Source organism: Pristis pectinata, chromosome 27, assembly GCF_009764475.1.
Source record: "Pristis pectinata isolate sPriPec2 chromosome 27, sPriPec2.1.pri, whole genome shotgun sequence".
NCBI lineage: Eukaryota > Metazoa > Chordata > Chondrichthyes > Rhinopristiformes > Pristidae > Pristis > Pristis pectinata.
The window spans coordinates 19,344,458-19,370,348 of record NC_067431.1 but is presented as its reverse complement, the minus strand read 5'-3'; the positions used below and the strand labels follow the sequence as shown (position 1 = coordinate 19,370,348).

Sequence of the window (25,891 nt, the reverse complement as noted above, 5' to 3'; positions counted from 1 at the left end):
AATAATTTAATGCAGAAGATGGGCTTACAGCCCATTGGACCTGTGCCAGCTCTCGGTCCCGCTTTCTTACATTTCTCCATGCTCTTGGCAACTTATCTCCTTAAGTCCTTGTTCTATTGCCTTTGGAATGTTGCTACTGTATTTGTTTCTATCATCTGTATAATATATTCCACCTCATCACTCATTAAAAAGAAACTTCTGAGTCTCCTGTCAGATTCCCTTGCTGATCAACTTAGCTCTCCAGTCTATGGGTGGAACCTCTCTCATTTGTCTATCCTCTTGGCTCTGCTAACAAATCTGTTTAGATTTCTTAATTTTCCCTTTTAAAAAGGACAACAAATCCAGCTTTTGCAGCACCATTCTAATAAATCTCCTCTGCAACTAGTTAGCATTCCTCCCAAAGTGTGATGCTAAACTACACTCTCATCCACCACAAGCACTGCAGGAGAGCGATTGGAAGCAGGTCGACAACAGCTGGCTGTGTGGGGTTTCCTTTGCCAGAGGCCGCTATTCCTTGACACCAAATGTGCAAAGTGTGCCACCTGCTGGATAATACCAGGCAACGCATGATGGTCAAAACCCTGTCATCTTCCAAAGTTTCCCAGAAGGGGCCAGAGTGTGGATTCCTGGAACTCCCTGCCATGTTAATGAAAATGGTGATGTTGGCTGCTAGGTGGTGGTGCTATTGTTACAATTTTAAAAATCTTCCCCCCCCCCCCCCCAGAAAAAACAACAAGCAAATTAAATGCAAAAGGATTACAAATTTCTGTTATGTGGTTTGAACACTCCCATTCCCTCCCCAGACTCTATAAATCCATGGGGAATCAGAAATGTGGGAAAAGTGTTGTCCAAATGTTGCAGGGGTGGGTCAAGGTGCTTTCCAGGCCCAGAAAGCAGTGGCACTAACCTAGCTCACTTCTGAGGGAGGCCGCTTAAAGCATTTGTACACACTAATTCTCCTCTGCACTTTGGCAGCTGAACAATGATTGGAGTGGGTAATTGGCATCCACTTGGGTTCCAGTGGGCAGTGCAGGGTGTAAAGTAAGCAGGTCCAATTATTCACCTGGACATGCTGCCCATTGTTAGTTTTGGAGTCCTTCCAGGATTACCAGGACACAATTGATGGGAAATGCTTTATGGAACATTACCTTAATCTACTGACCTTGCTACCAAAGTATTCCCTAATGGATTGCACCCAAGGCCTTGTGATAGGGAATGTTAAAGTGCTGAGGGCTAATGTTATTTCATTTGAACATCTTATCTTAACTGGTCAATCCACAAGCAAACAATTGGGAAAGTCTGCATTGAAAGAGGTCCCAGATGGAAAATACCTATTTGTTCTTGCTGTTCTTTTTTCCCTTGGTTGCCTTGTCATTGGGAAGTGGTCATTTGCTTCGTGTTGTCACAGATGCTGTCTAAGAACTCCCGGTGCGGTCCACAGAAACGGGATCTGTACATTTGCCGGCATGGAGAGAGGATGGATGTGGTTTTCGGGAAACATTGGCTCTCTCAATGCTTCGATTCAAAAGGTTTGTACGTGTCCCTGGTTACAGGAAGCATTTGTTTCCATTTGCTTGATTTAATTTGAGGAAGAGCATGTACTGCTGTGTTTCACAACCCTCCTTCACTTCGAATATACCACCTAAGTTGACATTCTTTCGTACAGTACTGAGTGTTGCACCGTCAGAGTGTCCTCTTTTAGGTCAAACCAAGGCTCTTTTGCTGCATGGGTGGATGTGAACATACAACAGTACAGCACAGGAACAGGCCCTTTGGCCCACAATGTTGTGCTGAACTAATTAAACTAGTAATTATATGCTTAATTAAACTAATTCCTTCGGCCTACACAATGTCCATATCCCTGCATTTTCTGCACATCCGTGTGCCTATCTAGGAGCCTCTTAAAAGCCGCCATCATATTTGCCTCCACCACCACCCCTGGCAGCACATTCCAGGCACCCACCACAAAAAAACTTGTCCCGCATGTCTCCTTTGACTTTGAACTTACCCCCCTCACCTTAAATGCATGCCCTCTAGTATTAGACATTCCGATCCTGGGACAAAGATACCAGCTGTCTTTCTATGCCTCTCATAATCTTATAAACTTCTGAAAAAAGATCCAGTGACGATCTTCAAAAGGACAGCAGTGTCCTGGCCAATTTTATCTCCAGACTAAGTTGATCTCTTCATTGTTTCATCGCTATTAGTGGGAGTTTGCTGTTGGCAAATCTCCTACATTACAGTAGGGACTGTACTTTGAATATTTCATTGACTGGAAATTCTTTCCAACTTCCTGAGGTTGAAAAAGGTGTTAGAAAAATGCAGATCTTTTGTAGTCTCTTGGGAGTATGGTTCAATGAGTTTCTGTTACCTTAATCATGTAGGAATACCTAGTCCCTCAGGTTGTTGGGCCGATGTTTAGAATACCTGCCTATCCAAGTCCTGTAGCCACTCATTTTCCTGCAAGAGCTAACTGGTAGTGATAAGGAATGAGAAACTTCATGACTTACACTCCTTGAGCTGGTACTGTGTGGCCTGAGAGCTTTCATTTTGCCTTTTAGCTGAACCTCCTCAGGGACCTGGCAGCTGGTTAACTTTTATGGGCTCCCATTGCTGTCACTGCACAGATAATAGGAAAGGCATTTCTAACATTGTATCTACACCCTTGTCAAACCAAAGACTGCACAAATACAGTAGCTTCTGGACTTCACTGAGGTATGTTGTAGACAGAAGACTGTTGGACTTATAGGGTGGCAACTCTGAGAGATGCAATTGCTCCCTTAAGACATATTTTTTGACACATTGCTGTAGTACGTCGTGGTACATTTCATCTCGGTACTTTCTCCCTTGAAGGCACCAGTTGGCATTTTGAAACTGTCCTATTTAGCTGTTGATTGATTTCACTTACTGAAGGCTCTGACCTGCTGCTGGCAATTTAAGACAAATGAAATGCTAATCCCTCCAGAGTGAATGTGCTCATTCCAAATTTCATTTTAGCTGCAAGGGTTTTGCTCAAACATTTTTCTGAGGGTTAATCTGCTGACATTTACTCTTGAAATAGGTAATTACATACGTTCCAATTTGAACATGCCCCCAGCTTTACCTCAGAGAAGTGGTGGCTACAAGGACTATGAGAAGGATGCTCCCATCACTGTGTTTGGCTGCACACAGGCCAGGCTTGTTGGTAAGTTAATGCTAATTTGTAGTCATCTTGTGGTTTGTTGTGCATCTTGTTCCTCTCCTTGAGGCAGTTTGGAGCTCTTGTGTCACATTCATATCAGTCCTTGGTTTGGGCCCATAGATCAGATTGCAAAGGGAAAGGAAGTTGTTCCTCAGTTGCACAGAGCCTTCGGTGAGACGCCTCAACTGGAGAGCTGTGTTCAGTTTTGTGCACCACATCAAAACTTGGTGTGGGAGAAGGTCCGATTTACTTGACTGATATCTGGACTGGGAGAGTTTGGTCAAGGATTGGTCTGTTTGAGGTGTTTTAATGGCAATAGGATTTGATGGTTGAATATAGAGAAACCATATTCATGAAGGGAGCACAAACCGAAACTGAGAGCTGGCCATTCAGGAAGGAAGCCAGTGACTTCTTCACACTGAGGTGGAAGTCTAGGAATCTGGCTCTGGATCCTGGGAGATGGAGTTCTCGATTGAGGTTGCAGGGTTTGGTTATTTAAGGGTATCAGGTAATATGGAGGGTGGGTTGGAAACTGGAATTCTGCCACAGATCTGAAATGACCATTATATTCATGTAACACTGTGGATTATTTTGTGGGTTTAAATGTATATGTAAAATGGAAACAAAAATGGAAAGCACAAATTTGCAGCTTGATTTGGTTTTGTATTCTTTCATGAGGGGACATTGCTTTTGTGGTTGTCATTTAATGTACATCATTAATTGCCCTTTAGAAGGTGGTGGTAATGAGCTAGTGTTTGGAACAGCTGCAGTCCAACTGGTCAACTGGTGATGGTACTCCCATTTCAACTGATTGAATGGTGAAGTCGGCTCCAGGGGCTGAATAGTCTCTCTTCCCCGCTCCCCCCACCCCCCCCCACTGTGAACGGCGGATGCAATAATCTTTTAGGATCACTAGTACTATCTGGCTTTCCATCTCTTTACTATTAATGAGTTGAGTTTTATTTTTATAACTTAACATTAGTAATGTGACATTTGCACATTGAATTTTCCTTAATTTCCAGGGATGACTGATGCAAAGGCATCATTAGGTTAAGCTTGCTCCTCATCTTTGAAGTGACTGGATTGGGTTTAGCGTGCCTGGCTTATGTTTGGATAGAAAGCTGGAATTCCATCTTCTGGTGGTGAAAAAGGCCTGGTTTCTATCCAATCATAAGTGAAGCATGCTAAACCCAATCCGGTCACTTCAAAGATGAGGACCAAGCTTAACCTAATAAAGCTTAACACCTGATGCAGGATACAAAGGAAGGTGGTCAGAAGGAGACATCAGGCTGGAATTAAAACAGTGGTCTAACTTCTGATGCAAGCTTTTGAAGTCTCTGTTTATTGTGGTTACTCCATTTATTGTAAGATGAACACAACACAGAATTGACCAAATTTTCAGGTATATGGGCTGAATGGTTTGGTTGTATAATTCCATGATTCTGTGAACCACCCAGGCTAGGGAGGTGGAAGATTCATCCAAGGAGAACTGGATTGAAAATATTCAGGACTTGACTTATTTCAAGAGGTGTCAGGCAGGAAATTTGTAATCAATGCTAATAATTAGGGCACAGATCTATAACCTCTTCATAACTTTTGAGGAGGAAGCTGAAGGAAGGGGTTGCTTTACCCGAAGAGTATGTTGGAAGATGAATCTGATTGTTGTGTGTGACTTGCAGGTGAGGCTCTGCTGGAGAGTAAATCCATCATTGACTACGTGTACTGTTCACCCTCGCTTCGCTGCGTGCAGACTGCATTCAACATACTAAGAGGTAAGGATGTCTACCTATGTTAACGAATCCACTGCTTGCCTCCCATTACACAGCTTCCAACTCCTTTCCAGATGTCTCACTGTGTTTCCTCCTGCTCTCTGCACCAAGGCTTTTGTCTTTACTAGCCTGTCAGATTTTCACCCACAGTCCCCCGAACCCTTCAATTCCCTTCCCTTTGCTTGTGTAGCTTTCTCCCTCATTTTTCACAATAGATATCCCTCATTTTATGCACTTGACTGGTCATCATTAACTGGTGATCTCAGCCACACACTTTTCCTGAAACTTGCTCGATTGTCTTCAGAATTGGAGAATATTTCAGTTTTCTAAAGTTCACTAAAGATGTTATTTCAGGTTTCATGTACTGGCTGGAATGGAGGTGACTGGGTCCTGTCAGTCAACAACTGGGATCCACAACATTAAGTCACTGGAATTGATTGCGCACACCTCCTTTATATTATTTAACTATCCTCTACTCATTTTTGTTTTATTGGAAAGTAATCCTGGTTTCACCAAAAAACTTTTCTGTAATCTCATTTATGAGCTTGTTTTCAGTGGTTTGTGAAGAATTCTTTTAAAAAGGCTACTTGCTCAGCAATATGTTTTGCAGTTATTCTTGTTGAGAGGGAAAGCTGTCTTGATTGAAACAAGATTCTGGGTGTCTTGAGCAGGGTGGATGTGGACAGGATTTTTCCTCCTGTGGGAGAACCTAGAACTTGGGGCCACTGTTTAAAATAAGGGGTCGACCATTTAAAACAAAAATGAGGCACGATATTTTCTCAGAGGGTTGAGTTTTTTTTTGAAGCTCTCTTCTCAAGGATGGTGGAAGAAGCCTTTGAAAATTTTTAAGGTGCAGTTAGATTCTTGATGAGCTCAGGTGTGAAAGGTTACTGGAAGGAGGCAGGATAATGGAATTGAAGTCATCATCCATGATCCTACTGAGTGGTGGAGCAGGCTTGAGGAAACAAATGTCCTGTTCCTAATTCATATCTTTGTATGTCAGTATCCCAGCACTTGCTTCTCCTCTAAAAATGGCTGACAAAATGGTGTCCATATCCACAGATTTTTGAAAACTCTTTGAGGAATTTAAATGATTGAGGGATGCAGCAGGTTGGGATAATGTGATGTGCAATACACTTGATGGATCAGCTAGTCTTTTTTTCCTGTTTCTTTCTTTGTCTATCATATTAGTCAAAGTGGCTCCCTGCCTTCTGCTCATTTCCCTTTCCTCCCATCCAAAATTGGTGATGCTATCTTGGGGAGGGCAGGAGTTCTTTATGAAGCAGTGATACTAGAGTATTGCTTGGAAGATCCATGTTTCCTCCCCCATTCTTTTCTCATCTTTCATTATTTTCCATCTCCTCTCCCCCTCTGCTCATAAGCACTTCCCAACTTTTTTATGTGGGTCATTATAAACACACTAGTCATGCTGACCTTGGATGTGTTTAATGTGTCTGATTTGGAGATGTTCCTCGTGCTGAATGAGTCACTAAGTTGGTGTTGCTATATTGTTTCGTTCACAGGACTTCAACAGGAAAACCAGATAAAAGTTCGGGTGGAGCCCGGACTGTTCGAGTGGACAAAGTGGGTTTCGGGAAACACATTACCAGCATGGATGACGGCAGAGGAGCTGGCAGCAGCAAATCTGGGGACTGACACAACCTACAAGTAGGAATTGGCGTATAAAACAATGACCAAATGCTGATATTTGGAAGAGAGAACACTCCCCATTGTATGGGTCAAGTAGATTGTTCTTGAACCAACATATGGGAAGTATTTAAATCCCTTGAAAGCCTGAATGGTATGGGTGTACAAGTATGCCATGCAGAAAATGGTTATTCGGGCTCTTGTATGTTAGGGTATCAATCATATAGTAGGCTCAGGAGATCAAAGTTGTTAACTTTTATATTGTGTGTAATATGACTAGGTCATTCCCCTCAATCTACAACTGAAAACCACAACACAAAGTAACCAGGACTGTGGACTGGGAGGTGAATTTTGTAAACTGTACACACTACAGCCGTGGTGTGCTGCTGGTGGTAGGAATGAGGGAGGGCAAGTCAGTTTCCCTCGGGTGAGGGATGGGGGATACTAAGATAGCGGTCTTCGATGGATGTGGAATAGTAATTTCTATTCATGGTTCAGTGTGGTTCAAGGGAACATATGAAAATCCCTGTTAACAAATCAAAGCAAGAATTTTTAATGCCATTTTGATGACGTGAATCTGGCTGCTACATGGAATAGTTGTAGCCACGAGCATTGATGCAATTATGGAAGATGAGATGAAACAAGGGAGAAGTGAAGGAAAGATACAAAAGAGGGGTGCATTTTGGAGGCTAATAAGGAGTAAAAACATCACAACAAAAGTAGGATGGAACAGTCTGTTTCTCCATGGTTACTGTTCAATATTTTATATTATTTAGCATGTAAAAAGAACACAGCCATCTTTTCATTTAAAATTACTATTTCACAATAGTAGGAGCTCTCTGAACTCTCAGATGTACCGTTAAACTAAGATTATATCTGCTCATTATCAAGGAGAGATTAAAAAGATATCCCATGATATTATTTCAAAGAAAAGCAGCCCTTGTTCTGGGTATCCCGACCTGTATCTATCTCCCAATCAAAATTTCTAAAACTGATCATCTGGTCAGTTGTCCCATTTTATTTGTGGGATTTTAGCATGCACAACTTGGCTGCTATGTGTTTTATATTAGAGAAATAACAACTCTTCAAAACCACTATTGGCTAGAAAGTGTTTTTGGGCTTTTTGAAAGGATCATGTAAAAGGTGCTACAGAACTGCAGATTTTTCACTCTCTAAAATAGATGTTGAAGTGAAGTTAATGGATTGAATCCACTTTAACAAAAACACAGGTGAACACTATCTTCCATAGAAATTATCTTCATTCAATTACTTTGCAAGGATTAGGTAAGAAACACATACAGACTTGCCCATCTCTTGTTGGAAATATTGGAGGGTGGTGGGGCGGTGGGGAGGGAGAAAGCTTCACAAAATCGAAAGTACTTCAGAACTCTGTGCACAAACAGACGGTCATGAGACAAACTAGCAGTAAATATGAGGATGGTGGTTGTAGGAGCAATGATGACAAGGGATGGGGAAAAACTTCCTGAAACTTCACATCGGAACACATTTTACTGTTGCTGGATAATGAGAAAATAGGTAAGGCACTGACATGGTTTTGAAAGCGAGAGATGGTCTCATTGAAATGTATAAAATTCTTTTACAGCAGAAGAGGGTAGATGCTGAAAATCAAATTCCTCTGGCTGAAGAACTGGAATTACAGACTTAACAATTGCCTCAAGCCATTTGTTTGGTGTTAAAACAGTATTGTGGATCACCTAATGCTGTGTGTGACGGTTGCAACAAGATCAATTACTTCACCTGACATTCACAGAACAGCATTGTCAGGTGCAATGATGGGAGTGGGGTGGGCGTGCCAGAGTAAACTGGGCAGGTTGACAGCCTGCCTTCTGAGGAAGACAGCCCATAGGAGCAATGTTTTTTGTACAGGGGACTAAGAAACCAGAGCTAGGCAGTTGCTAGGGAGATGCTTGGAAGGACATGAATACAGTTTCTGAATGCCTGCAGTTTGGGGCAGTGTAGACAAGTGCCAATTTGCCTACTCCATTGAGGTGAAGGAAATGTCGGTGAAATCCTCTTATGGAGCCATTCAGCCCACCATGTTTACGCTGTCCAGCGGGCACCCATCTGTATTAATGCCACCTTCCAGCACTTTTCCTGTAGCCTTCAAAACCTAGGTAATTCAAATGCTTGTCCAGACACATTTTAAATGCCATAAGTGACTTTGCTTCCACTACTCCTCCTGTCAGTGCATTCCAGGTACTCGCCAGTGAAAAAGGTCCCCCTCAGATTCCCTCTATATCTCTTACTCCTTGCCCTAAATCTATGTCCTTTTGTTTTGCTCATCTCTAAGGGGAAAAGATTCCTTCATTATGGGCAGGCACAGTAGTGGTTAGCATAACACTATTATGGTGCCAGAGACCTGGGTTCAATTCCCGCTGCTGTCTGTAAGGAGTTCGTATGTTCTCCCCATGACTGCATGGGTTTCCTCCGGGTGCTCCGACATTCCAAAGATGTACAGGTTAGGAAGTTGTGGGCATGCTATGTTGGCGCTGGAAGCGCGGCGACGCTTGCGGGCTGTCCCCAGAACACGATATGCAAAAGATGTATTTCACTGTGTGTTTCAATGTACATGTGACTAATAAAGAGATCTTATCAGTCTATCCTATCTAAGCCTCGTAAGTTTATATACCTCAATCTTAATGTCCTCCACTCCAGGGAAAACAGATCCAGTCTCTCCTCAGAACTAAAGCACTCCATCCCAGGCACCATTCTGGCAAATGTCCTCTGTACCCTCTCCACTACTATTACATACTTCCAATAGTGTGGTGATCAGAACTGCATGCAGTAATCCATCTGAGGTCTGACTAATTTGTTTTATAAAATTGGAGCATGACCTCCCTGATCTTGCATTCAATCTCCTGACTAACAAAGGCCAATATCCCATGTGCCTTCTTAACCACGTTATCTATCTGTGCTGCCACATTGAAGGATCTTTGGACTTGCACATCAAGATCCATCTGTTCCTCAATACTCCCTAGGACCTTACAATTCATGATGTATGCCCTAGCCTCATTAGTGCCTCAAATGAATCTCCTTGCATTTATCGGGACTAAACTCCATCTGCCATTTGTCGGCCTATTTCACTATCACATTGATAATGCCCTGGAGCCTAAGACTATCCTCTATATGTCAACAACTCTTGATATTCTTGTCATCTGCAAACTTAATGCTCATGGCACCTACATCCACATTCAAATCACTTAGGTATATTACAAACAGTAAAGGTCCCAGCATTGATTCCTGTGGAACACCACTAGTCACAGGCATCTAGTCATTAAAAACAATCCTCTTGAGCATTTGGGTGACTTTCCTAATGCAGCAGGGGGAAGCAAACTGTGAGAAGTGACAGAGAATGGCAATAACAGCAACCTCGAGTGAAATGGGGGCTTGGAAGCAGAGTGTGAATGTGATCATGACCTTTATGGGTGTAGCGGCTGAGGCATACATGTGAAGCTATATTGAGATTCTAACAGCTCTGAGATCTTGATGAGGACAAAGAATGCAGTTTGAATGTTGGCCCAAGGTTCAGAAAAGCTCATTGTTCTGTGAGTAAGTAAGAACTATCATTTTTCAGATCATTGAGGTTGAAAATCTATCTACAGACCAATTTTGCAAATTGCCCTATATCCGACATGGTTTCGGGGAATATATGGTGAAAAAATGTTCTATAAGATGAAAATCCTGCTGAAAAATGGGCAGGCGAACTTCCCGATGGGCACAAAGGCACCTAGAAGCACACATGCTCTACTCTGGGTTAACTCACTTTATCAACTGCACAGGACTATATATTTTATACAAAGAATTGTGAATGAAGTCTACTGATTCTCAGTTGTTGTGTATATTTCATAGTGAGATGGATGATCTTTTGGCAATCAATAGTGATCTTGTTAACTGGTGGAATTGAACCTGAATACTTGGCTGTTACAGTGAACGATGGAGCTGCTGGAGGTGGAAATGATCCAGTCCTTCTCCTACAAACTTGAGATGTTTCAGAGACTCTTGAGTGGGGTGTGAAAACCATTTTGCACCATTTGGACCAGTACAGAGAATCTGTACACCATCAGGCTGTGTCACTTTGTTCATCATTCATCTGACTTTCCTTCCTGTCCATTGCTAACTGGTGTTTGTATGTTGCAGACCTCACATACAGGCGAACAAACTGGGGATTTCGGAATCCTACGAGATGTACATTAGCAGGAGTTGCCAGGTTATGAGGGAAATCCTGGCTGAATGTAAACTCAAAGGTAACAGTTATATTCATTGCAAGGAAATTTTCAGTTAACATCTGTAAGGTTAGTGATTACTTCCACATGCCAAAAACCTCTGCACAGTGCCTAAACTTTTCAAAGGCAACATTTGTGACTTTTTTAAAAATTGTTTTTATGGATATGCCAGCATGTATTGCCCATCCTTATTGCCCTTGAACTGAGTGGCTCTGTAGGTCCTTTCAGAGGGTCTTCCATATCAACCACATGGTCTGAGGTAGGACAGACTAGGTAGGGATGGTGGATTTTCTCCCCTGAGGGATGTTAGTGACCGGGAGCAATGAACACAAAATGCTGGAGGAACTCAGCTGGTCAGGCAGCATCTATGGAGGGAAATGAACAGTCAACGGTTCAGGCCAAGACCCTTCATCAGGATGAACATTTTGCATTTGTTAGTCCAGATTTCCAGCATCTGCAGTCTCTTGTGTCTCCATTTCAGTGAACCAGATGAGGTTTACAACAACCCAGTAGTTTTGTGATCAGCTTTGCCAAGACTAGTTGTAATCTTCTTTTCAAAATTCTGAGTTATGAATCTGAATTTAAATTCTACAGCTGCCATGTTGGGATTTGAACTCTGGTCTCTGGATTGTTACTTACAAGACTGATAATTAACTGCTGAACGCCACCATACAATTATTCTGCCATACAGGGTGTCAGTCAAGCTCAAAGCTCTTTAAACACATGAAGAAACAGAAATAGATTGTCCACACTTAGTTTTCTCTGCCATTCATTAAAGTCATGGCAAATCCACTCTGAAAGATTTTTAAACCCAAAAGAAATAAAGGAATATGGACACAGGGCATTAATTTCAACCTTAAAGTTCCTCAACAGAGCCCTCTGGGTAAAGAATTCCATAGATTCACAATCATTTTCCTTATTTCAATCTAGGCCTGACAGACCAATCCTGTACTGAGGGAATGCTGCACTGTTGGAGCACAGGTGAATTATTGAACATAAGCAACCCAAGCCCCACAGTTGGATGTATAATACTCCATGGTACCATTTGAGAAAAGCAGGGAAGCGCAGCTAACTGTTATCCCTACCCCAATAGCACTAAAAACACGAAGTGGTTAACTGGCACATTGCTGTTTGTGGACCTTAGGTGTGTGTCCATTGTGCCTGCAAAAAGTATTTAAGTATTTCATTGGCTATAAAGGAATGTGCAGAGTTGTGAATATACACTGTGGTGTTTAAAGTTCCCTTCCTCATGCTGAAAGTGATATGTAATGCCTGTTGTTTTACTCATTCCTTGCAGGTAACAGTGTTCTGATTGTAGCACACGCCTCCTCACTAGAGGCCTGCACCAGGCAGCTCCAGGGCCTCTCTGCACGCAATTCCAAGGACTTTGTGCAAGTGGTTCGAAAGGTATGTATGTTTGTGCCCTCCAGCTAAGAGAGGGAAATCTATAGTAGTGTGGGAATAAGACAATAATAGCAACAATAGCATTACCAAACTTTGTTCATTCTAAGCCCTTAATGTTTCTAATTAAGTGAACTATCTGGAGGGACTGAGAGTTTGTGGGAGTGGGTTTTAACTTGCACTTCACCTCTCACTCACTCAAGCTTTCCCAAAGTCATCAGTGTTGCAACCTGTTCTGGTTTAACTGTCAGGCCCTGTTTTCATCATCCCCGGCAGTAGGTCAAAATCAGGGCTTGGATGCAGTCAGCTTGTTCAGAGGAAAATGGCAGGGAGACATTGGGTCTATTTTGAGGAGAACAAAGGGAACCTAAAACCAAATCTACTTCGACAAAGTGACGGAAATCTGGAATTGCTATCTAGGGCAATTTTGTCTGTTTCATTAAGTTTTCTGGGAGGGGTAACATTTTAGGAGGGATAAACCTAAGTAGGTTAAATATTTTTTTCTTATGTGCCAATTGTGTTATAAAGGGAAAAATTTACAATTCGCAGGCTATATGGCAGTGCACTATACCACTTTACTGTAACAGGTTCTAGATTAGTTTGTTACAACTACAATGTTAATAAATTTGTGACTAACACCTGAATGTGTTGCGAATGAGAAGGGGCAATTAAACAAAATGGTACAGAAAGATCCAGAGGGGGAAATGAGAAAAATATTTTCTTTTTGCATGCATTGTGATCTGGATTGCTCGCTCCATTTGAAGGTTGCTGGAAGTAGATTCAATGCCGCTTTCAAAATACATTGAACTTGATTCTTTATTTGTAAGAAGTTAAGATATCTTTATTAGTCACATGTACGTCAAAACACACAGTGAAATGCATTTTTGCATAGTGTTCCGGGGGCAGCCCGCAAATGTCGCCACGCTTCCGGCGCCAACATAGCATGCCCACAACTTCCTAACCCGTACGTCTTTGGAATGTGGGAGGAAACCGGAGCACCCGGAGGAAACCCACGCAGACACGGGGAGAACGTACAAACTCCTTACAGACAGCAGCCGGAATTGAACCCGGGTCACTGGCGCTGTAATAGTGTTACGCTAACCGCTACACTACCATGCCTGCATTTTCACTACTGTGCTGCAACCAGTTTTACAGGTGTTTCTAGAGCATAGTTGGGATACAAAGGTAGGTTGCAGGTTTCAGGATTATTGGGCCAATTTGCTCTGCCTGTATCTGTAATTCACATGCTTCACAGATTTTCTTTTCTTCCCACAGATCCCATATTTGGGATTCTGCGCCTGTGAAGAGCTAGAAGATGCGGGTATATGGCAGCTGGTAGATCCTCCCATCCTACCGCTCACCCATGGGCCCAATCACAGCTTTAGCTGGAGGGATATCTTGTTCCAAGACTAACGGAGAGATCCATCATCACTGGAAGATAGAGCCATTATTAGCATGTGCTTCCACTTACTACTTCACCTCCTTTCCCTTTCCCCCATACTCTGTATGAGCAGGTTCATTTCACTGCCATGCTTGGTATACTCTCTGATGCAACTACCATCTGGGTGCCCTGCAGCATTAGTTACTTGACTGTTGTGTTATATGCAAGTTCAGTACCTTATTGTGAAGGACTTGTATTTATTTCATCCAATATCCTTAATTATGAATGAGTTGATGTAATTACAAGACCAATTGTGTTTAGGTCAGGGCAAGCTACAGTTCTGAGGCCAGGTGTGGTTTTAAAAAAAATTGAGTTGACTTCAGAGAACCTAAAAATGGTTAAGAATTTCAGTCTGCTAATTTATTTTTGAATTGTGTTTGACACAGTTTCCCTAGGACCTGTGGTGTACTTGAGCAATAATTGGAACATGGGAATCTATATAAAGTGTTTTGGAAGCAGTAGTAGCTGACCTGGAATGCATTTACTGGAGCACTGTTAACTGTGACTCCTGTCCCATGTACCTGGACTGTGGGACCTTGCCTCCATGCTTATAAGCAAGGAGGACCTTGTTTATCTCCCATCCTCGGGAATGTCAAGAGATTTTAATTTATTTCTCCATGTTGTATTTAATTGCAGCCAAATAGCAAACCAATTTGCAATTGTAAGCCAAAGGAATGGTATGTGAGGAGATCTTGACATGAGGCCCACCTGCAGATAATTTGAAATGTGATGTACTTTCACCCCAGTTGGCAGACAATCAATAGAACAGGGTTTATTTATTGTGTGTTTTATAAGCGGAATCTGATTTTGTGAATGCCCTTTTTTTTTTTGAAAGCTTATTGTAATTATATAGCTGTATTTGTATTGCCTGGCAGTAGAAAACAGGACCAATTCCAAAGTCCACACTCCTTTTCAGAGACGCTACTCTGAAAAGGAGTATCGTTTAGAATTGAGCTGACAATATTACACCACTGATTCCCCAATCACCTCTGCAGAAACAGCAGTCCACAATGGGATTGTGGAATTGGTCTGAATGTTTTAACTTAAGTTTCACTGAGGGCAGCAATTGATGGAGAGGGGCCTTGAAAGTTATGTGATTGCATGTGTCTCTTCATGTCTCTATAGTCGGTTCCTTGACCTTCTCCTTAAAAGTAGGCTTGCTCTCAACGTGATTAAACAGAGGCCTTTAACCTTCACCTTTCTTGCCTATGGTGTAATTTAAAGATTGGAATGTTTTACCTGAGAGCTTTGAGGGTTTAGAGTGACCCAAGTATTAGTTAAATATGGGTCTGTTGTATCCCCTAAAGGGGCTATGAAACTCCTCTACTTCCCCATTTTCCTTTCAGATAAATTTTTGAAACTGTAAGTTCACATTGTTGAATTCTAAATCTCAACTGAAACTTGGCTTTTTAATTCACAAATTTGTGATGATTTGTGTACGAAGTGAACCAGTCGTCTTCCTTCACCAGAACAGAGATACTTGATGTTCATCAAAGAAATTTCAACAGGATTGGCCATCCCAGCAGTAAAGTTGAAAATTGCCATATATGTTTTTATTTAAAATACTGACAAAGCCCCCAGTTAGGAGATGTGGATGTTAGCTAAGGGTTAAAGGAATGCACTTGAAGAGGTGGCAGGAGATGGAGATGAACCCTTCAGCTCTTCGCAATTTCTCGTCAGTTTTTTTTCCATCTCTGAAAGATCAAAACTGGATGTTTATAACTTTAGATCTCATGAGAAGTTAGGTCATCATACTTGGGTATCTGGAGAATTCAGGATCAAGACATTTCTCAGTGGCACATCTCAGTGGCAAGAACTTTAAATACTCTGGATTGTGAGTTTGTTTATCACGGAAATTTGCCAGTTTTGGTCTACAAGCTACCCATTTTCAGGTTCAAGTAGAAGAATATGAAATAATTATTTTTCCCAGAGCTACCCCTTGGAAGTTCTTCACACTGTATTCTGTATAGCAAACCAAAATGCAGAGTGTTTTTTTATATAAAGTGTTTGTGTGTCTTTCTTACATGTAGCAGAAGTAAATGTTTAAAATTAAGTTTACCGCAGTGAGTTATATAGAAGAAACTTCCTGGGGACAACTTTAATGCAGAAATTTAAATGAATCTCAGTGGCATGGAGTGTCTGACACTGGACTACAAATGTTGAGTGATCATTCCCTCTTGTTGAAGTGGCCTCAGTCTATTCAGAGTAACAGTTCCAGCACTGCAGTACCCTTTAGTTCTAAATCGGTTTGCATCTGCAGTTTTCTCCGTCAGCTTTGTCTGCTTAAAACTGTATATAGGAAACCAGTGTATGTTGGCAAGTGAGGGTTAGGAGAGTGATCGAGAATGGAGATTCAAATATTTTAGATACTTCTCCTTTGAAGGCCTAGTAAATTTCCAGGGTGTAACAGCTATTTCGGTCAAGGAAGTCAAACTTTGGTAGGTTCTGAGACTGCTGATGTGAACCTGGGCGACAGCGGAGGAGGGGGTGACTCCAATATTTTCATTGACTTTGGACCTCATGAATGTGAAGTTATTTTGGATTCGCACTCCTGATTGCTACTCAATCACCTCTGCTGTAAGCAGTGACACTAAGGGTTTTCCTCTGTTCACATAGAGCTATGTCATTGTATCACCAATCTACACTCTCCAGGGGAAAAAAAACTATTGCATTAGTTAATCAAATGATCACAGTGCAGTTTCATTCCAAAGGGCAAAATGGTGGACATCTGGATGCAATTTGTTTCTGTGAAGTATTGCCTTAAATCCCTTTCCCTGTCTAGCAGGAACAGCTAAACTGTCACGTTGTATGTTATGTTATTTTCCCTCCATTTTTCACTCCCAACCTAGATGCTGCCACTAATGGATGAGGAGGAAAGATTTCTGTGTTCTCAAACATTTGTGATATTATTGCATGGGTTGCTGAGAGGATGCCACATCTTGGTGGTGTGATTTTAACTTAACATGCCCATCAGAAAATGACAAAATTGGGAGCAACTCCAGTTTTAGTCCTCAAGTGATTTTTAATCTCCATTGGACTTAATGGAAAATAATATTAGTCAGCATGTAGATTTGACATTCCACCCTTTCCTGTGAGAGTCCTGTTGACTATTTAGGACATCATCCTTTCTCCCATTGTGCAAATTCCACTACAGTCATGTGCGTGAGGTTTCTTCACTGCCAGGGTTCTGTTGAATTGATGATGATTGTTCTGCTGGTTGCCTATTTGGCATGAGTTTATTGAATAAAACACAGGCCTCTTCTAATTTGAGACACCCTGTGGAGTCTTCAAATTTCTATTTAAATGCTGCGGTGCACACTTAGAACTGTACCACTGAACTTGGTAAAAATTAATTTAAATTAAATTAATTTGGCCCTTCCTCCCAACTCATCCAACCAATTAAAAGAAAAACAATACAATTTTACTGAATTGCAAAGAATAATCATCTGTTCCAAGTGTTCATTGTTGCAGCCCAGTTAGAAAGACCATTTTATCATTACACATACTTGGGTTTTGCCCAATGCAATTTTGTCACATTGCATGTTTTGGTGTTCATTATTTGCTCTAAGTATCAGTGTGCTTGAGACAATGAACTGATGGGCAAGCTTATTTCTTACAGATCACTGTAATGACTTACCTCCGTTGCCGTAGCTCCAAGCTTGGTCTCTCTGTTATCCATATCCTGATTTTCATGAGTCTTGGGAATGCTACAGTTTGTAGGTCTCAAATAAGGGCCAGAAGTACACTGCAAAGATAAACAGGGAAGAATACTTGTGAGTCAGGGTCCATGCTTGAGTGTGGCATAAAACAAAAGGAATTAATGATAGGTTTAGTCTGATCCGCTTAGGCTTCCTTTTTTTTCATTTTCTTTCTGTTGGCATCTCCTGACGAACAAATGGAGCAGATAATGCCCCATGATATATCATCGAATAAAATTGGCTTGTCTGATAAAATAAATGGTCCTCCTTTTAAGGTAATAGTTACCCAGATTTACACTACATCCTGTCATTGTCAGGAAAAGGAGAAATGCAAAGAGAGCTGTCTACTGTTTTCTTAGAAGGTCAGTAATTTGACATGGCTGGGGACAGAAAATGAGCAGCACTGCATCTCACAGGTTCTAATTCTGGTTTAATTTTTCAATTCCATTTGCTGCTCTGTGGCTGAATATTAGGCAGGGCCTACAAATGGTGACACATGCCAACCTAACCATTTTGCTTCCTGGACAACTTGAATTTTGCCCTCTGAGTACTAGAACAAGAGTGAATTTTCCTGTAATCTAGGGCTGGCATCTGCCACCAGTTATCGTCCCTATCCAATGTTCACCATGTTGTAGCAAGTGGAGTCAAATATCAAGTGAGGAAAAACAACTAGTCAAAAATGCAATCCCACCCATTTTCCCGCTCAAGTCAAATTATCACCTACTGTGTATTCTTTTTTTTAAAAAAACAGCTTTCTTTGTATTTCTGCCTCTTCTTTAGATTACTGATGTAAAGTAGATCAGGTTAATTTGTACTTATCTCTAGATTAAAGAAGAATAGTTTATTTTATTGGACTTGGCCATTCCCTAGTGTAGAACTTTGCAAGATTTTGAGGCATACTTCAGTGGGAGGTAGGAATCGACCTTGAGGCTTGATATACCAGAGTCAATTGTCCTGATTATATAAGGCCAATGCTTGCAGACAATTGGTTTATAAAATGACTTAAGCTGGCCTGAAGAGCAACAGATACATGGTGGGCTGAAGGGCCTGTATTGAGCTGTATTGTTCTATATAAGGAAGCTATGTTGGTTAGGGTCTGAGGAGCTTGTGTCCTAAATTTGGCTGCCAAGCTCATGCATCAGTTTGTACCAGGACCTTTCACCCTAGTTCTTCAATTTTGTAGGTACATTAAATAACTTGACCATGCTATAGTAAAACTACTAAAGATTAGGGAAAAACTATTGGAGAAGCTGCTGCTTGTGTTCAATGATTAGAGAAATTGGTTATTGTGATCGATCTATTTATAAAAAAAATTGTGTGAAACCAAAGGTTCCAAGTACTCAGTTGCCTGAAGTGTGTGGGAGGCAGTAGGAGGGAGAGAAGAGGTGGGGGTGATGAAGAGATGGAAGGATGTGGCAGTCATTTGAGAATTTCTTGCAGTTGGTTGTGTTCACTTTTGAAGTGTTAAGTCAGGAGCTATTGTGTTTTTGCAGTAAAAACTCAGATATCCTGCTTCATTGTGTTTGGGCAGACAGGAACCTGTACTTTGTTCAGCAAAACATTTTGCGGTGTTACACAATTAAACCCACAAATACTGACATTTTGAAATTAAAAGACAATATTTAATGAATTAAGTAGTCAGTATCTAAAAGAGTAGTTCGGATGTAAACCCTGCATTAGAAAACTAAAGATTTGTATTTATTTATCACAATTTCATCTTTCAAAATACCTTGTGCAATAAAATATTTTAAGGCACAGTGGCTGTTTTGCCAATAGAATTTGTGGGTAATTTGACCTAACACTGATGTTGACCTGAGGAGCACTGGAGTACTTTCTATTTTGCAGTGGTGAGTTTCAACAGAACCTCCCATCAAGGTTTGCAAATAGCAGTAAGTGGTGTGTACCAAGGAGATTTATGAAAGTGATGATCAGCTGAGAATTCTTCATACCTTTTAATATTTTCCTCCTGTGTTTGTATTTCCATTCCAGGTTTTGAATATTTTAAGTTGCCCTCTTATGCGTCACAGCAAAAGGATGTACAGTAGTTTAGATCTTGCATGCAAAACAGCAGTGTACTAAGGAATGTCTTCTGTACAATTTAAGACTTAAGTATTAAAAGCCCTATTTATATATTTATCGAAACGATTTTGTGCATATATATGACAGGAATAATGGTGACACCAAAAATTCATGTGATGCCAATTTTATATTTGTTTACATCTGCATTTAAAATTCATTTTCATTAAACAGTGAGCTATAGTCTCTGTGTCTGTGGTATTCAACCTGCATTGTGCTTGGAATTAAAACTGCTTTCTGCAGATACAGTTTGTGGCAAAGCCTGTCATATTGGTTGTATTTCCACAGACACTGTCCAAATCTGTCACTGATCTGCAATGCAGAGGGATGGGCTTGAATAATATGGGTCAAAAAACACTTGTTTCCTGACTAGTCCTTCCTTGCTTTCCTCTCCATATAATCCTCATTCTCTTCCTCACCATCTTTGGGGACCCTGGAATTCTGTTTATTCAACTACCTTGTATGCCTGCAAGATTGAGATTGTAATGCAAGTCTAAATCCTATCCTATGGCAGAAAATTTTGTTTCTGGGGCCAGATCATTTACCTTGAAAGACAAGTTGCTTGTCCACGTAAAATAATAGGGAGGTTAAGTCTTTTGCTTTCTTATAAGTTCAGCCCAAAGGCAATCCATGACTAACGAAGCAGAATGATTACGATGTCAATCTTCAGCATTTTCTTTATGGCCATTATAGTTTCCAATGGGAATTTCTTAAAAATATTTATTTGCCAGAACAGACTAACTAAAATGCTGTATCAAGGTTGTCTGTTCACTGCATCCATCTATTCATTCTTTTGTATTTTTTCCTCAGTTTAAAAATCAACCTGTATTTTCCAGACCCTGCACCAACGGTTGCTGCACCTGGAGGGGAAGGTTCTCCTCCTCGCTGGGTGAGCTGTCCTCATTGATGGGTACTGGTACCACAGCATTATGGTTAACTAGATGACCAGTATCAAAAGCCCCAGGCCATTGATCTAGAAATGATTTCAACCTCCACCACAGAAATTGAGGAATTTAATTTTATATAATTAAATAAAATGAGGAATAAATGGATGGTATTAGTAACGTTGATGAAAAATAACATGCAGCATTGTTTAAAAATCCTTCCAGTTCATCAGCACCCTTCATGGAGAAAGTCTGCATCCTTACTTAGTATTACCTATTTGTATCTCTGGACTCTCAATTTTGTTAACTCCATATGTCCTCTGAAATGGCCTAGCCACCTAGTTAGTCCAGAGTGAATTAGGGAAGAACAGTAAATGCTGACTTCATGATTGCTACATGCCATTAACAAAGTAATAAAGCATAAATCCAGTAATGGCCTTGGCAGATGAACAGGAACAAACTGAATTTAAATACTAAATAATTCTTCCATTTACCATACTAATTGCTGTGTACCTTTATTTCAGGTAAGACCACTACAAAAGGCCTTTTTAGTAAAACTCTCCAATAGCAATTTTTCAGATTTTACGGTATTGGCATGAAAGAAAAATTGTCCTTGAGATAATTTGGCCCATCAATTCCAAGTTTGAGTATTTACAGGCTCCATCCTATCTATTTGCCCCCAATTTTAACAACCTGCTGAAAGAAATCAAACAATACTGTTAATATTATTTTAACAATCAGTCTGCTGCCTTAATAAATATTGATTCAGCTTTTGTTTTTAAAAATTTCTAATGATCGGCTACCTTGCAGTCTGCTCCTTGCAGTATGCTCTGTTAGGAGGAGGTCTTTTTCTGGGATCATTTCCTAGGATAAATAATTTACTTACTTCAACTTTGTATCTTTCATTACTTTTAATATTTTTGCCCAGAGCTTAAACTGTTTAGTTTTGGTATTTTTTTTCAGCTACTGCTAGATGATAAATAGATGCTAATTGCTCAGGTGAGGGTTTGTGCATCATTCAGCCTTGTAACGGACATTTAAGTTAAACACCAGGTAGTATTTAATGCTTAAAGGTGATCAATACTTAGGATTGGTTGCTAGAAAGAATGTTTGAGCACTGGGTTCATTGAAGTAACAGGGAAATACCAAGATTAGCTGAAAGACTGAAGGTTGGAATGATGAAATCCCTATCTTGTGACCCTCCAAGTGCAACCAAAAATTGTGAAGGAGAGATACAATCATGGTAGTATCCCATAGATGTCTGCATATTTAGCAAAATTCAAAATATCAGCAGGTATTAGGTAGGAGTCAGTACAGTTAGATCAACCCTTGAAGGAGTAATTTGTCCCTTTTTGGAGATATTTTGTTTCATAAATATGAAGAAAATTGCCAAGAATTTTATAAGTAAAATCCCCTGTAAAGGAATTCTTGGAGCTCAAAGCATACCAGATTTTTAAATTTGTAATACTTGCTCATTGTGTTTAGTTTTGCTGATGGTGACATTAGATTTAGTAAATGGCAACAGCAAAAGTTGATTCTGAAATTGTCTCACTATTGTTAGTGATAGGCTCCTACACTGTACCAATAACAGTATGTTGAACGCAGCAGAGGTTTTGGGTCACTGTTGGTGTTGTACCCGTCCAAAGAATCACAAGCTGACCTCTAACAAATTATAAATTGAAGTAGGGATTTAACTGCTGTGGTTAAATCTCTTGGGTACAATGGTATTATCAAGAATTTATTTTCTAATACTAACTATAGTCTTTGGATTTTCCTGTGGTGCCAATTGCCTTTTTTATGATCTGGAATGATGAGTTTTAAGTTATGCCAATTGAGGGTATTAGAGCTCACTAATTCCCTTGGTTTCCCCTCCTTCATAAACCCTCAGGTCTTTGAAAGCAAGCTTTGGGTCATCTAACCACTGCTTTGTGAGGCATGTTCTCTTCTCTCCCTTTTAGCCCTTTGTGGTGTTCTGCAATTTGAGCTTTGGTTTCTCATTAAAAAAGGTATTTTCATTTGGTAATTTTTTTTTTGAAAAAACAGGATTGAATTGTGGCTGATATGCTTATACTTTTAACTCACTCAAGGATAGTATCATCATCATAAATCTTATTGGGATAAGTCAGCAAAATCTGCGGTACCCTATTTACTTTATGGTTTCCAATCTAATTGCACATTTCATTCTCCCTGGCTGTAATACCTTTTTCAAAGTATTCATGCAAAGTTTTTACAGCATTGAGGGTGGACAGACTGGGTGACTGTTCTTGCCTGCAGTCTGGGCACCTGTTCTTATTTTGAATTTTTGTTTAGTTCTTCAATGAAGTAACAAAATGTTCAGATAAAGGTTTTGAGTACAATTCAGCTAACCATGGGCGTTAGACCAGTAACCATGACGCCCTAAAGGGGGATTTTTAACAACTCTGCCAGCAGGGAAGAACTTGTTTCTATAGGGGAGGAGGCAGGGGAAGAAGAACCAATTGATTTGTTCCTATATAAAGCTGGTAAGGACTTGATGGGCTTGATGATCTCCTCAACTGCTGTCGCTATTCTGTGATTCAGACACCATTATCTTTGCAATGGTCCTGCACAAGGCGAGCTCCATTTCCTCATTTCCCAGCTTTATTTTGAGCTTAGAAGTAAATTCAAACCTCTTGCTACTTCCCATACAAGTGCTGAGATTTGACTCTTTGCCATGCATGTCACACATATCTGCCTACCTTTCATTGGAGCAATGACCCTTCGTCCAATGTGGTGTTTGGATATAGAATACAACTATTGGACACCCAGATCTATCTATTCCTCTGTGGACAGAAAACATGTTCTATCAATTCTTGTGAAATGTGATTGGTAACACTCTAGGGAGAGCTCAACCATCTGCCCTTTTTATTGGTTGATAATGAAGAGACCAAGAAAGTATTTTTTAAAAAAGTTTGTATCTTGTGTAAAAATTCAAGCTAAGAATGGTTACTCTACCTTGGGTGGGCTTCATTTTGAAAACTGGTTCTTCAGTCAAGGAACTTATTTTTTGAATGGCACATGTGCTAATTGTTCTAGTACAGAATTCAAGGCAAAGAATGAGAAGTTGGAAGAACTAAGTGCTAAGCAAACAATTTGAAATTGGCTTGAAAATAACTTTGAAACTTTGTAAACAGCACTTCCTAGCAAGTGGGTTTAGTTAATGACAGTTGAGCACCATGTTGCATTTCCTCTTGATGTAAGCCTACACACAATATATTTTCCACGTTAGTTCTGTACTTAAATTGTGTCTTGATAGTGAGTTGATCCTGATTGTCTTGGTGTTCTCTATTTTCTCATATTTGTAGACAATATACATACGTGGACCATAAATAAGTGAAGATTTTAGTGTGTGTGTGTGTGTATAATATATATATATATATATATATACACACACACACACACACACACACACACACACATATATATATACACACTATTAAAAAGCCTGGCGCTTTTGTGATTATACGGCTGAAGGGTGGTGTGGGCAAGGGGAGCTAGTTCTTGGCATGTTATTGAGTAGTAATTTTGTTTGCAAATCTAAAAGGCAGGCCTCAATTCACATGTCAAGTTTCTTGTATTTGAAACAAATGCTTTATGTATTTAAATTATTGTTCCATTTTTATGTATTCAAAAATGTGTTTCTCAAGAATGTGCAATTTTTTTGTTACAAACAACTGCCTCTAATTATTTACTGCTTCCTACTGTAAATTATGTTGCCAAATAAATGTTTTATTAGTGTTAAATATCATTGTTCTGAGTATATTTTTGGGTCAAATTAACTCTTTATTGGATTTGATGTCTAATTATTGTGAAACACAGCACCTTTTAAGGAATTAATGATGGGGAAGGAATAAGGGATGTGTTGTTGCTGGGATTTCATTAAAAACCTGGTGCTGGGTGTCTAAAAACGTCAAACTATAATCACTTCAGAAAACTCCCAGTAGGACGGTCATGGATTGTCCTTGAAAACTTGAGTGTGTCTGAAGGTCATGAACTTAGCAACACTGGAATGAGTTACTGCTGGAAACATCTGTCATTGATACTGATGGTATTAATTTAAGGTGGTAAACTATGACTCTTACACAACATCAACTTGTTTAAACTTTTTACAATTTATCTCAATACATTAAGCCACTTGTGGCAACAGATTACATTTAATGTTGAGACACGAGAGGCTGCAGATGCTGAAATCAGGAGCAAAAAAAAAACAAACTGCCGGAGAAACTCAGTGGGTCAGGCAGCATCTGCAGAGGGAAATGGACAATGTCTTGGGTAGAGACCCTTAGTCCAGGTGAAGAGTCGTGACCTGAAACATTGACTGTCCATTCCCCCCCCCCCAACTCAGATGCTGCCTGACCTGCTGAGTTCCTCTGGCAGTTTGTTTTTTTTAACATTTTATTGGTGGCCCTTGGTCTCTCCTTACCATTTAAGAAGCACAGTAGCAAGAAGTAGCTGCTAGGGAAATGTAGGTGCCAATTTGTGTAGACTAGCTTCCTCCAAACAACAAGAAGAAAGTCGATCATAACATTATAAGAGGCTATTTGGTCTATGAAGTTCAAACCCATTCTGTAGATCAATCCAATCAGTCCCACTCCCCCACTCCTGAGGCCCTGCAAGTTCATTTTCCTTGTGCCTATTCAATTTTCTTCTAATGTAATTGATTGTCCCTTCTTACACTACTGAGTTCCAGGTCATTGGCATGCACTAAGTAGAATTTTAAAAAAAAGCTTTTTCCCCATATTTCCCCTGTATCTCGCCTAAAATTTAACCCCCCCCCCCCCCAAGGTTCAGCTGTGACAGCTGTTCCTCAGGGTTTTGTCCCTATACCACCAGCTGATGTGGATAGCTTTTCTTTGTCTCTTATCTATTTTTTTTCAATTAAGTGACCAGTGATACTACTGAAGAGAGAAATATTTGCTCAGTGCAGAGAGAGAATATCTTTTATCATTTTGAATAGTGCTATGAAATATTTATACCTGCTTGGGATGTTTCTTTAAACTACTACATTTTGGAAGTGGTTCATTAGCTGCAATGTGTTTTGAGGTAAAATTTGTGGAGGGAGAAATCAAGTTAACTTTTTGAGTCAATAACCTTTCAAAAGAAAAAGCAGTGGATAAATGGAAAGTGCAGTATTAAACTGGGACACATAACAGGAATGCTACAGTCTCCTAGTCTGACCTCGGTCAGGACACTTGAGGATGTAGGTGGTACAGTGGGGTGGCAGGTCGCCTAGCTGTCTCACAGCTCCAGTGACATGCGTTCAATTTTGACATCTGGTAGTGTCTCTGTGGAGTTTGCACATTCTCTATGTGACTATGTGGATTTCCTCCCACATTTCAATGGCATCCTGGTAGGTAGGTTAATTGGCTACTGTAAATTACCTCTGGTGTAGGTGAGTGGTGGGAAAATCAGAGGGGTGTTAATGGGCATGTGTGACAAGGGATTTGATGGAATTGCTCTGAAGGGTTGCATTAACTCAAAGGGCTCAATGGCCCCCTCCTATATCATAAGGCTCTTCATCAAGCAGGAGGA

The 25,891-nt window shown here is 40.4% G+C and overlaps 1 protein-coding gene across 3 annotated transcripts in view; it reads left to right on the top strand.

Moving 5' to 3' along the window:
* Positions 1-24,096, top strand: part of LOC127583607 (ubiquitin-associated and SH3 domain-containing protein B-like) — a 140,760-nt gene extending 116,664 nt beyond the window's left edge. For all 3 annotated transcript variants that reach the window (XM_052039735.1, XM_052039734.1, XM_052039736.1), the window contains 7 exons: positions 1,409-1,529; positions 3,062-3,184; positions 4,861-4,953; positions 6,474-6,618; positions 10,756-10,862; positions 12,139-12,248; positions 13,518-24,096. In XM_052039735.1, the coding sequence (XP_051895695.1) occupies positions 1,409-1,529; positions 3,062-3,184; positions 4,861-4,953; positions 6,474-6,618; positions 10,756-10,862; positions 12,139-12,248; positions 13,518-13,655 (837 nt within the window). In that variant the 3' untranslated portion in view covers positions 13,656-24,096. The remainder of the gene's footprint in view (positions 1-1,408; positions 1,530-3,061; positions 3,185-4,860; positions 4,954-6,473; positions 6,619-10,755; positions 10,863-12,138; positions 12,249-13,517) is intronic.
* Positions 24,097-25,891: the final 1,795 nt, after the last annotated feature.